General features: G+C 44.9%; 1 protein-coding gene across 2 annotated transcripts in view; it reads right to left on the bottom strand.

The window, feature by feature from the left end:
• tub (TUB bipartite transcription factor) overlaps nt 1-13,581 on the bottom strand; it is a 557,742-nt gene that overhangs the window by 124,862 nt on the left and 419,299 nt on the right. For both annotated transcript variants that reach the window (XM_068046318.1, XM_068046319.1), the window contains exon 2: nt 8,468-8,519. In XM_068046318.1, the coding sequence (XP_067902419.1) occupies nt 8,468-8,519 (52 nt within the window). The remainder of the gene's footprint in view (nt 1-8,467; nt 8,520-13,581) is intronic.

Below are 13,581 nucleotides of genomic sequence, written 5' to 3'. Positions count from 1 at the left end.
AGCAAATGCCCATGGGATCCAAGGTCATGTGGAAAGTTGGATCCAAATTTGGAAGCAAAGTATAATGGTCAATGGGTGTTTTTGTGACTGGAAGACTGTTTCCAGTGGGTTTCTGCAGGGCTCAGTAGTAGATCCCTTTCTTCTTGTGGTATATATAAATGATTTAGACTTAAATGTAGGGGGCATGATTAAGAAGTTTGCAAATGATACAAAAATTGGTCATATGGTTGATAGGAAGAAAGCTGTAAACTGCAGATAGAGTACTGCACACACTGGAGAGGATATAGAGAAGATTTATGAGGCTGTTGCAGGAATGGAGAATTTTAGCTATGAGGATAGGCTAGGGTTGTTTTCTTTGGAACAGAGGAGGCTGAGGGGAGATTTAATTGAGTTGTATAAACTTGAGTTGTATGGCACAGTGGCTAGCACCGCAGCCTCACAGCTCCAACGACCCGGGTCCGGTTTTGGGTGCTGCCTGTGCGGAATTTGCAAGTTCTCCCTGTGACCGTGTGGGTTTCCTCCGGGTGCTCCGGTTTCCTCCCACATGCCAAAGGCTTGTGGGTTGATAGGTAAATTGGCCATTGTAAAAATTGCCCCTAGTGTAGGTAGGCGGTAGGAGAATTGAGGGAAGGTGGGGATGTGAGAGGGAAAAAATGGGATTAATGTAGGATTAGTATAAATGGGTGGTTGATGGTCGGGGCAGACTCGTTGGGCCGAAGGGCCTGTTTCGGTGCTGTATCTCTCTATGACTCTAATATTATGATGGGCCGAGTGAGAGTGGACAGGATGAACGTATTAACGTTAGCAGAGATGTCAATAACCATGGGGCCTAGATTTAAAGTAATTGGTGGAAGGAGTAGAGGAGAATTGATGAGTACTTTGTTCACCCAGAGGGTGATGGGGTTCTGGAACTCACTCAGGGTTGTAAAAGCAGAAGCTCTCATTGCATTTAAAAAACAGTTGGATATGTACATAAGGTGCTATAACCAACAGGCTATGGAGCAAGCACTAGAAGGTAAGATTAAATTGGATAGCTCTTTCCCAGCTGGCACAGCCCGATGAATTGGCCTGCTTCTGTGCCATAAATTTTCTATATTTCTAAGAACAGGTCACCCCAAAACTCATAATTTCACAGAGTTCCAAATCTAAATCAAACTACAGCATCATTTTAATCTACAATATGGGTATGAATTGTCTCCCCAGGCTAGCTAGATCTGATTTACTGAAACTTATACTGCTGCTGCATCAATGTGCTAACTAAGGGTCAGTGTGTGAGATGTGATTGCTGCTGGAAAATGCAAGAGTTTCCTGGGAGTGGGTGGAGGAGGGGGAGGATGGAAGAGTTGTAGACTGGAATAAAGCTGTCACATGCTTCATTGATGTTAGGGGGTTGCACCCTTGTCTCTGAGTCAGATGGTTGTGGATCCAAGCCTCATTCTAGATATTTGAGTGCATAATCTAGGCTGATACTTTAGTGTATTACTGAGTAAGTACTGCACTTTCCCAGGTGCCACCTTTTTGGAGAGATATTAAACCGTGGTCCCATATACCTGTCGGGAAACTGTAAAAAAACCCATGTCACTATTCAAAGTACAGCAAAGAAGATCTCCTGGTATCCCGGCCAATATTTATCCCTCAACCGACATCACAAAAACGTTGCTGCTTGTGGGTCCTTGCTATGAGCAAATTGGCTCCTGTGTTTCCCTAAGCTACAACAGTGAGTGCACTTCAAAAACTATGCCCCGATATTAACAGAGACTGCTTTCCCAAGCTGGGGCACAGAGTTTCAGATGGGAAAATGCTGTGAGAAGCAGGTAACCTTGTGGGGCCATTAGCACTCCTGCTCCTCCTGGCCCACAGGCAGTGATATAAGGGCACTTACCTTTCCCCCAAAGCTATTCTCAACTCCCTTGAGCTTGAGTATCCTGAGGCCCGGGAAACTCAGCTGGCCAGGGTTAAACCTATAAGGGGAGTTAATTGTAAGTCTCCCAGCCTCATTGTAATATTTAAAATGGCCAACCCATCTCGTGGGAGCAGATTGGTTTCCCACTCCTTGTTCCTCCTCCATTAAAACCGGAACAGGGTAGCTTGGAGACAGGTTAGAGTCGGGTTTGGGTTTTTAAAATTTTTACATCTCATCTGATCCCAACCTTCCCATTTTGGGGGTTAAAATTCATCCCTATATCTCTGTAAAGCACTTCTAATATTGTGAAAGTAGATACACAAATGCCTCTGGGGAAAAGTCTGTGGTGGGAGGGCAAGAGAGAGAGAGAGAGAGAGAAGGCAAGAGCACCAGAAGTGCAAAGAGCAGGTGGTCATTATTTATTCTCAGTAGCTTCGGACTTTCGCCTTATCATCATTATTATCTTGATTCTTTTCCTGAAGATGGATATTTCCCATTTCACTCACATATGCCCTTCACATTTATAGCCAGAAGATTTGGAAGTCTTCCTAAGCTGAATCCAGTATTTACCCTAGATATTAAAGATATCAAGGGATATGGAGATAGAGCAGGAAAATGGTGTTGAGGTAGAGGATCAGCCATAATCTTGTTGAATGGCGGAGCAGGCTCGAGGGGCCGAGGGGCCGAATGGCCAACTCCTGTTCCTATGTAGAAAATACTCAATCCTTCTCATTACTGATGTACTAGTCAGTCTCCACAATAGTGAATGTGAAGACCATACACCTCATGTACAATAAGAGGAGTGCACATTTACACTGACTTTTGTGCTGGTTATGAATTGTGAGGGAAGTTCTAAGTATGGAAACAAGAACTGGATTGAGGTTGCCAAATCAATTTTCACTTATCTTGGAATCATTTTCATGTGTCAGATAGTACATCATAATTCTCAGAAGTAATGGACATTGAGAGCAATTCTGAAAAGATCAGTACAATTTTTTTTTGTGACTATATTGAATCTCTATTTGCGTTACCGGTAACTTAATTTACCAGGAAGAAGTACTTGGGAGCCACAGTGACCAGGATGTAGCAGGTACATTCATTAGGAAGGGGTCTCAGGTCAGCTCAAGAAACAATTTGGGGAGCCAGAGCACTGGGAAAGGGGACTTGGATATATGAAAGAACAGCACAGGCAAAAGAAGGAAGGCAACAGATGAAGAAGAGGAACACAAATAAGGAGTAAAAATGGTTTGAGTGGAAGGATAGAATTAGAAGCAGAATGACAGAAAAGACAGGATTGGGAGCATGGAATGTTTGAGAGAAGGAAACAAAAGGAGTTAATACTATTGTCTACTTTCAGAGAAATTAAAATCCTGGATTCAAAAGTTGGTTTATGTTGCTGTACCACCTCGAGTTACATACATAGCAATCCCCAAATGATGCTTTAACAATAGATGGGCTAAATGTGAATATGGGGATTTAATATGGAAAAATTCAAAGTATATAATGGGCTCTTCTCATTGTTTAGTTAGGGAAGTAAAAGGTTTTGATATGTAAGATTTACTCATTGGGGGTTTTTAACCGGGCGACGGGGGTCTCGGCCACTGGCTGAAGTGCCTGCAAGAGCCCCGCATTGCCTCCTCTGGGGAAGGCCCACCGCATGACATGCCAATTAGGCAGTGGACAGCAGCAGGCCTTCCCCATGATTAAGGACCCCAGCACCGGAAGTCCCACCTGCAGAGAGCTGCCGACCAATTAGAGGACGGCAGCTCTTTTACTGAGCAGCGTCACCACAGAGTTGGTGGCGGCTGCTGGTAATGGACCCAGCAGAGGTGAGGGACCCAGGCCACAGGTGAGTCAGGATGGGTGGGGGGGTTATAGGTGGGGTTGTCAGCAAGGCAGGGGTGTGGCTCTCAGTGAGCCCCCACCCCTACCCTTCCCGATGCCGGGTCCCTTGATCAGGCACTGCATCTTCTAACGAGGGACCCTGCCCACGTCACCGGCAAGCAACCCACATGGGTTTGCTTGGTGTGCTCCCTGTGTGGCGACAGGCTTGCCCACAACTGGGCTAATACCGGCAGAGGCGAGATGAGGCCCTTAATTGGGCATTAATTGCACACTTAAGGGCCTCAATTGATGACAGGGCAGGGGGGACCCTGCCACCATCCCACCAAATTAAATGCTCTCCCTGCCTCCAAACTCACCGCGGGGGAGAGCATCAAATTCGCCTTTTATTTCTCCAAAAGGTGCAAGCTTTAAAAATGCAGTGTTGACTCCATCTCAAAAGTTTACATAGAAAATGTAGAAAAATCAGTTTGCACATAGGAAAACAAACCACTAAAACAGCTTCCTTACTTGCCTGTGAGCATATAAGAAAACATTTTTATCAAAGAACTAAATGTGACGCAAAGATGGGACAAAATTCATTCAAAGTTAGTCACAGAAGAAGGCACTCTATTAAAACAGGATCAGACTGGAGAGTGATTCTTTGCTACCTGATCACAATTCTGAAGACTCACACCGTAATAATGACTGAGGGGGTGGGGGGTAGGGGGTTAGTCAATGACACACAACACCTGATGAACCCAAGTCCTGCAAGAAATTAATGTTTGCAGGAAGTGAGGGGGAATTGGTAATTGAACTTAAAGAAACAATGAAGAGTTTAGGAAAGAAATGTTCAAATACTTTCCTTAAATTTTACTCTAGAAAAACATCCTAAGCTGTAAAGGTTCGGAAACACATTGTTGTATTACAACCGGAACTATGCCAGTTTTGAGTATTGGAAATCCCCAGTACACAAACTTGAAACATCTTGTTTGTAATATTGATAGAATCTGCATATTCCTTTGTAGCTAGTGCAACTGGCCTGTTCTCAACTTAAACTGTCCATAAACAATTTAGCTTAATAATTATAAATTTAGATAGTTTTAAATATTTTACTTTAAAAACATAATTTTTTTTACTTACAGATTGTTAAATATAGCGATAGGTCAAACTGCTTCCTTCTTCATGGTAAATTACTCTATGACATGGTGCTGCCCATCCAGTGGGTCAGTGAACCTACGCAGTAGGTACCTGAGCAATTCAGTCCATGAAAATCCCAGGTTCAATCTCAGTATGTGCTGACTTAACTGATGTCAACTATAATTAACTTCAGAACCCAGGTTAAGGTGAAGAAACGTCAGCTAGGGATCCTGCTCCTGAGCATTATCTAGCAGAGACAGCTAGAACTGAGTGTGTGTGTGGATGTCAGATGAGGGCAGGCTTGGGTTGGCAATGAGCACACTGCTGGTATTCACTATCAAGGCTCCCCCATGAAGGTATCAGTGGGTACCCAGTGACTTTGGACAATATCCCAACAGTAGCCAATGTCTTCAGCAGAGGAGGAAAGAGGTGAAAATTGGCAGCAAAATGAGATATAAAAGTGGTAAAGGATAAAAGAGGTTTTGTCTTGACAGAGCAATCCATGCCTTGGTGAAGCATGTGAGGCTGGGGATGGCGGGCGAAAAAAATGGCAGCCTGCATGTGCAGGCTGCGCGCAGCCGAGCTGCCGCGATCTACCACTCAGCGGCTCATTTAAATGCCCGGGTTGGCCTGCCCCCCATCATGTGGAGGGGGCAGCTCTCCGACGCCGGCAGCTGGCGCCATTTTTAAAGGGCAGCCTGCCCTGCCAGTTGATTAAAATTTTTAAAGTCATACCCACCACCACCCCCCCACACTGTTGCAATAAAAATTCTATCACCCTTTTCCCACCCCACAATAACATTAGCATTAAATATTTGCCCTTCCTTCCCCCAAAAACACACCTTTGAAATATGACTGTCCCCCTTCACAGACTACAAAGTTCACCATTCATCCCTTCCCACCATCCCCTACACTGATGACGATAACTTGACCCCATTCCCCCTACCCCACACTAAAAATCCTATGTTCCCCCCTTCTCCACCAGTGTCGTGCCTGCTTTCCCCAGATGGAGAAGTGAAGGCGCAGGAGTACCAGCCACCTCTCTGAAAATCGTGGTGGGACCATAAGATGGCAGGTAAGTGTATTTTTCTGTATTTATTTGATCCATTAACATATTTAAATGCAGGTCCCATCGCCCAGCTGCCACGGAGCCTCGTCACCGCCGTGAGGATTGGGCCCAGCCCTTCTGGCGTCGGGCTCCATGGCGGACTGCTGCTAGAACGATCTTCTAACAATCCTCCCCACCTTGGAGCACAACGTGAGGGACCCTGTAAATTCCAGCGTGTGCTGGGGGGAAATTTATTCATGCAGCACCACTAGCGGATTGCATCGATTGCCCCCAGCACTGTCTGCCCCCAGCACAACATCCTTCAATGATATCAACAGTGAACAGCTCACAAGTAGTGGCCCATAGACCTCTCTGTCCCATGGGAATCAACATGAGTCTGCACAGCACCGCTTATATGAACTAATTTCTCCTCTGTGATCTACACAAAGTTTAAGAATTAATTAACACCAAATTTTAAATAGAGAGGTTTACTTTTGTGAGGACTAATAAATATCCCATCAACAAAATCCACAGAACTACTTTAACATGTTACTAATGCAAAATACTGCAGATGGAAGAGACAAACAGAAATCCTGTCGGAGAGATGAGCAGAACTTCTTCAAGGGTCTTCAGTTCTGATGTAAGGTCACAACCTGAAACGTTAACTCTGTTTCTCTCTCCACAGATGCTGCCTGACCTGCTGAGTATTTCCAGCACTTTCTGTTTTTGTTACTTTAACATACCCACCTCATTCGCAGATAAGCATGTGCCTAGCTGATGGAACTGACTGAGGAAGGCTGGGGAAGAGGGTCTGGAATCCAGGCATTGGGTAAGAAAGCTTGGAACTCCGGGGGGCAGGGGTGGAGAGAAGGCCTGGAACTCAGAGTTTAGTGGGGGTGGTGGGTAGAGAAGGCCTGAAGCTTCGATGGGGGAAAAGTAGGAAGAATGAGGAGAGGCAATATACAATTTTAAAAGGGGTGCAGGAACAGAGAGACATGTGGGTGTACATAAACAAGTCTCTGAAGATGGCAGGGCAAGTAGAGAAGGCTATTAAAAAGCTTACAGGCTCCTTGGCTTTATTAATAGAAGCATAGGGTACAAAAGTAAGGATGTTATGCTAAACCTTTCTAAACACTGGTTAGGCTTTAGCTGGGGCACAGTGGCCAATACTGGGCATTACACTTTAGGAAGGGTGCCAAGGTCTTAGTGGGGGTGTACAGGAAATTTACTAGAATGGTATCAAGGATGAAAGATTTCAGTTACATGGATAGAATGGAGAAACTGGCATTGTACTCTTTAGAAAATTAGTTTATATTCTGTGGACCTATCAACATGCATTACATTAGATTAATACGTAATTTGCCAGACTCAATGTTCTCCTGGTCAGACTCCCAGAGGCATTTACAGCATAGAAGGAGGCCATTCGGCCTATTGATGAACATCATCTCATCTAAAACTCCGAGGCATGTACCCTAACTCGCAGCAAGTCCTGTTCGCCCATCACCCCTGTGACCTATATTGTCTCCCCGTCCAGCAAGTTGTCCTCCTCATGTTTTTCCAATCATTATCACATTGCTGTTTGTGGGAGCTTGCTGTGTGCAAATTAGCTGTTGCATTTCCTACATTACAACAGTATATACACCTTAAAAGTACTTCGTTGGTTGAAAAACCCCTTGGGACATCCCAAGGTTATGAAAGTGCTATATAAATGCAAGTGCTTCTTTTCTTGTTGAAATCCCTCCATCCCTCATCCCTTCCAATCTGAACTCGGGACTGTGAGTGCTGCACGTTCTCTGAACTCAGCGGTTTCAGATGCTGTAAGTGCTCCTAACCCTGGAGCATGAGCCCTGTCTGTTCTCTGACAGCTGTAGTGTTAGCTCTATGAGCTTTGGAGCCTGTCTGACAATGACTGGATCAAATTACAAATTGCCGACAAAATGTTGGGTGTGTTTTGTCCTCCAAGAGGATCAATCAGATATCTGGTCTAATCCACTTTTGTTGCAAATAAACGTTGCCTAAAATAGCAGACAATGGAATATCCTAAGTATGGTAAACATTTGTATGTCAATATTGCAAACAATAATTTCTCACAGGTGCATTTCACAGCCATTAGCACTTTTAAAACAGAAAACATTGGAAACACTCAGTCGTTTAGGCGGCATCTGTGGAAATGTGGAAAAAACAGTCAAGTTTTTGTGTAGGGTCCACATCTGCAATGTTAACCTGGCTGTTCTCTGTACAAATGCTGCCTAACCCGGTTATTGACTGATTATTTCCAGTATTTTCTGTTTAATATTTCAGTTTTCTAGTATCTGCAGTATCTTACGTTGTGCACTTGCACTGCTCCCTATTTTGTTTCCCCAAGTAGTTTTTAAAAGCATGACATCACTCAAAGAATTGACATTCTCTGGCAGTTAACGAATGTTTGGCCAACTTTGGCTATTGACTGAGTCAAATAATGTGTTTCAGCAAAGTCTGAATAGAGTGAGAAGAATCTCTCCCCAAGGAAAACAAAAGCTATTAGCTACAGTATGTGTGGCATTTAAATCCCTTACCTGTCTGTCAAGCTTCTGTTGTCGCAGGTTGCTGCCCTCATCATCCAGAACACTGTGAGGGAAAACAAGTACAAGTAATCAATATGTGTCTTCTCAAATTTGACATCATATGTCCCAGTCCCAGTCCCAGTCCTGAAATCTCGATAGAATCATAGAATCATACAGCACAGAGGAGGCTCTTAGGCTCATCATGACTGCCCTGGGCTCTTTGAAAGAGCTATCGAATTAAATCCACTCCCCTGCACTTTCCCAACAGTCCTGCAACTTCTAATTTTTTAAGTATATATCCAATTGGGGGATTTTCTACAAATTTCATGCATTATTTTCACCTCAGCAAAATAATAAGGTAATCTCTTCCTATTTTTAATGTTATTATAGAGTGCTGCATTTTCTTGAGCTTTTGGATTTCTTCATGTTAGCTTGACTATGGCAATGGAACATGCATTTTCTCCCAACTCGCCTCTCAGATTAATTCTTGAAAGGGAAGCAGGATGGTTGATTGTGACGAGCCAAGGTGTTTTATCACACCAGCAGAGCAAAATACTCTTGACAGCTCCTGGTATCTGGTCACTCAAGTATGCGTTACCCCTGACTGTAGCAGAATCTACTGCACAAATCATTTGAAGGCAAAAAGTTAAGTCAAGGGGCAGAATGTTCCAAAGCCCCACACCAATGGTGGCAGCTCACATGCAGTGGGAGACTAATCATAAAATCACAGGTACATTTGCAGCAATTTTCCATCTGTCAACATCAACGGACAAAAACCTGCAAGCAAAGTAACCAGACCTGGGAAAACTCGAGCTAGAAAGCTTCAGAGTAAAGAAAATCATGTCAAAAAACAGCCCTCTAATGTCTCTGAGCGAAACATCAGTATCAAAACCTTATACTAGTATATTTGACTTCGTCATTTTACTGCAAAGAACTGACATTATCTTCAACGACAGGCAATTTTGGCTCAACTCATATAGAAAAATTTGGACCTGCCAAATCTTGTTTATATACTTATTACCTTTGAATAAGGCCAGCACATTCTTAATACCTTAAGAAAAAGGACTGGAGGCACATATTTCAGCTTCTAGTTAAAACAATTATCTATGTGTGGACAGAATGTTAGCCCATGGTAAATTGAAGAGTGGCATAGAAACTTCTATTGATTTCTGTAAGCTCTGCAGTGCGCCCCTATGGCTAATGAGACATCTTGTACATTAAAGCACTGCCTTCAGCATCTTTACAGTAAACCTATGGACTGTGGAAGTGCTCTGATCCCAGTAAATGGTGTTGCAACTAGAAAGCTCAGAATGAGCAAATGCCTTCCCCTCAGAGTATATTTAATACAATTCTGTTGTCTGCAATGTCTGAGTTATGGCGATTAGACCTTTATCCTCACAAAGAAGTAAAGCCCCATGTTTTAGATAAAAGATTGCCTCATGAGAGGAAGAAAGCTTTAACATAACATGTTGCTCTGCTGAGATATAGGGGGAATTTTATGCTGGCGGCGGGGCTGTTGACACGGGAGAAACCGACGCCGAGATCCCCATGCTGCCTTTTTTCCGGAAGGCCCGCCAAATTTAGTGCCAGTCAGGCAGTTAAGTGGACAGCGGCAGGCCTTGCATAGGATTTAGGACTCCGTCACCAGAGGTCCTGCCCTTGGAGAGCTGCCGGCCTCTGATTAGCCGGCAGCTACAGTGCCACCGCAGAAGGCGTGGCTGCTGCTGGAGGTAACCATCCTAGAGGCTGAGTAGCATTGCTGGAGCCAGGCCTCAGGTAGGTCAGGGCATGAGGCGTCTCATGGGGCGAGGATGCGGGGGAGGGGGGTCAGCAGCAAGGGCATCAGCGGGTTCCCCCTCTTCCCGATGCCAGGGCCTTCGTTCAGGCACTAAGTGACTTTGAACGAGGGACACCACGTCCACCGCCCCCAGAGCCAGGAAGCAGCCCGCATGGTTTTTCCTACTGTGCTTCCTTTGCGCGACAGGGCCATCTGCCGCATGGGTCATTGCGGCTGTGGCAGGAAGAGGCCCTTAATTGGGAGTTAATTGCCCAGATACGGGCCTCAATTTGTGGTGGGGCGGGAAAGGCATTCACAGGCCTTCCCACCCCAAACTAAATTTCAGTGGAATTAAAACAAGAAATGCTGGAAATACTCAGCAGGTCTGGCAGCATCTGTGGAGAGAGAAGCAGAGTTAACATTTCAGGTCCGTGACCCTTCATCAGAACTGGCAAATATTAGAAGTGTAATACGTTTTAAGCAAGTAAAGCGGGGGTGTGGCAAGAGATAACCAAAGGCAAGGTGTTGATAGGACAAGGTCACAGAGAATTACTGACCAGAAGGTCATGGAGCAAAAGCAAACAGTATGCTAATGTTGTGCTGAAAGATAAAGCGTTAGTGCAGAGGGGGTGTTAATTGACTGAAAAATGAATAGCCTGGCCCCAAGAATAAACATGAAAAAAAACAGTGGGTAGGCACAGTAGAAGCAAATGAAACAAACTAAAATAAAATAAACAAATAAAAAAGAAAAAAGAAAAAATAACTAAAAATAAAAATAAAAAGGAGGGCCTGTCATGCTCTGAAATTATTGAACTCAATGTTCAGTTCAGTAGGCTGTAGCGTGCCTAATCGGTAAATGAGGTGTTGTTCCTTGAGCTTGTGTTGATGTTCACTGGAACATTTCAGCAATCCCAGGACAGAGATGTGAGCTTGAGAGCAAGGGGGGAGTGTTGAAATGGCCAGCAACCGGAAGCTCGGGGTCATGCTTTCGGACTGAACGGAGGTGTTCTGCAAAGCGGTCACCCAATCAGCGTTTGGTCTCCCCAGTGTAGAGGAGACCACATTGTGAATAGCGAATACAGTATACTACATTGAAAGAAGTACAAGTAAATCGTTGCTTCACCTGAAAGGAGTGCCTGGTGCCTTGGATAGTGAGGAGAGAGGAGGTAAATGGGCAGGTATTACACCTCCTGCGATTGCAGGAGAAGGTGCCGTGGGAAGGGGACGAGGTGGTGGGGGTAATGGAGGAGTGGACCAGGAATGATCCCTTCAGAATGCTGAGAGGGGAGGGGAGGGGTAGATGCGTTTGGTAGTGGCATCACGCTGGAGGTGGCGGAAATGGCGGAGGATGATCCTTTGGATGTGGAGGCTGGTGAGGTGGAAAGTGAGGACAAGGGGAACTCTGTCGCGGTTCTGGGAGGGAGGGGAAGGGGTAAGGGTAGAGGTGCGGGAAATGGACCAGACACGGTTGAGGGCCCTGTCAACTACAGTGGGGGGAATCCTTGGTTGAGGTAAAAGGAAGACATATCAGACCCGTTGTCGTGGAAGGTTGCATCATCAGAGCAGATGCATCAGAGACGGAGAAACTGGGAGAATGGAATGGAGTTCTTACAGGAGGCAAGGTGTGAAGAAAAGTAGTCGAGGTAGCTGTGGGAGTCAGTGGGCTTATAATGAATATTAGTAGACAGCCTATCCCCAGAGATGGAGACAGAGAAGTCGAGGAAGGGAAGGGAAGTATTGGAGATGGACCATGTAAAGGTGAGAGAAGGGTAGAAATTAGAAGCAAAGTTGATAACGTTTTCCGGTTCCGGGTGGGAGGAGGAAACGGCACCGATACAGTCATCAATGTACCGGAAAAAGAGTTGGGGGAGGGGGCCTGAGTAGGACTGGAACAAAGAATGTTCGACATATCCCACAAAAAGACAAGCATAACTAGGACCCATGCGGGTACCCATACACCTTTTACTTGAAGGAAGTGAATGGAGTTGAAGGAGAAGTTGTTCAATGTGAGAACAAGTTCAGCCAGGTGGAGGAGGGTGGTGGTGGATGGGGACTGGTTGGGCCTCTGTTCAAAGAAGAAACAAAGAGCCCTCAAACTGTCCTGGTGGGGGATGGAGGTGTAGAGAGATTGGACGTCCATAGTGAAGAGGAGGCGGTTGGAGCCAGGAAACTGGAAATTGTCAAAATGACGTAGGGCGTCAGAAGTGTATAAATTTCAGTGGAAGCAGGATGGTGGCAGCAACCCCCCTGCCCCCCTCACCTCCCCCACCCACCCACATCACCATCCCACCCAATTTTATGCTCTCCCTGCCTTCAAACCTGCTGCAGGGGAAAGCAGAAAATTCCACCCCTGGTCTGTGAAATTCACCATTACACATAAAATAGTAGGTTGAAGCAGACTCAATACCACATAGATAGATTTCATGAGCAGTTCAGGTGGCAATTTGTACTGTGTTTATTTGTGTATGTCTTTCATAGTGAAAGCTGCATTTTACAGCTTCTTCTGACGTGACATCCAGCCCCATAACTCTCCAAGATATCTGCGCTCCTCTAATTCCGGTCTTTTGTGCATCCCTGATTTTAATCGCTTCACCATTGGTGGTTGCACCTTCAGTTGCCGAGGCCCTAAACACTGGAATTCCCTCCCTACACCTCTACGCTGCTCCACCTCACTTTCTTCCTTTAAGACACTCCTTAAAATCTACTTCTTTGACCAAGCTTTTGGTCATCTGACCTACTATCTCCTTTTGTGGCTCAGTGTCATACTTTGTTTTATAATGAGCTCCTGTAAAGTTCGTTGGGACGTTTTATTATGTTAAAGGCACTATATAAATATAAGTTGTTGTTATTGTTGATGTAGCGAACCTAGCATAGAAAATATATGGTCCTCACTGGAAAAATGGTAGCAAATAAAGTGCCTGGAAATTATGGGGAGGTGGGAGCAAAGTGGTAATGTCATGGGACTAGTAATCCAGAGGCCCAGGCTAATGTTCTGGGGACATGGGTTCGAATTGCACCACGGCAGATGGTGTAATCTGAATTCAATTAATAAATCTGGAATTAGAAAGCTAGTCTAATGGTAACCATTGTAGAATTTTGTAAAAACCCATCTGGTTCATTAATGTCCTTTAGGGAAGGTAATCTGCTGTCCTTACCTGGTCTGGCCTTAATGTGACTTCAGACCCACAGCAATATTGTTGACTCTTAACTGCCTTCTGAAATGGCCTAGCAAGTCACTCAGTTCAAGGGCAATTAGGGATGGGCAGTAAATGCTGGCTTAATCAGCGACGGCAACATCCCACGATCAAATAAAAAAAACTTACCGTGTGCAACAATATTATAAAACATT

The sequence above is a fragment of the Heterodontus francisci genome, chromosome 14, assembly GCF_036365525.1.
Source record: "Heterodontus francisci isolate sHetFra1 chromosome 14, sHetFra1.hap1, whole genome shotgun sequence".
Lineage (NCBI taxonomy): Eukaryota > Metazoa > Chordata > Chondrichthyes > Heterodontiformes > Heterodontidae > Heterodontus > Heterodontus francisci.
The sequence above is the reverse complement of the archived record's forward strand: the minus strand, read 5'-3'. Positions and strand labels throughout refer to the sequence as shown.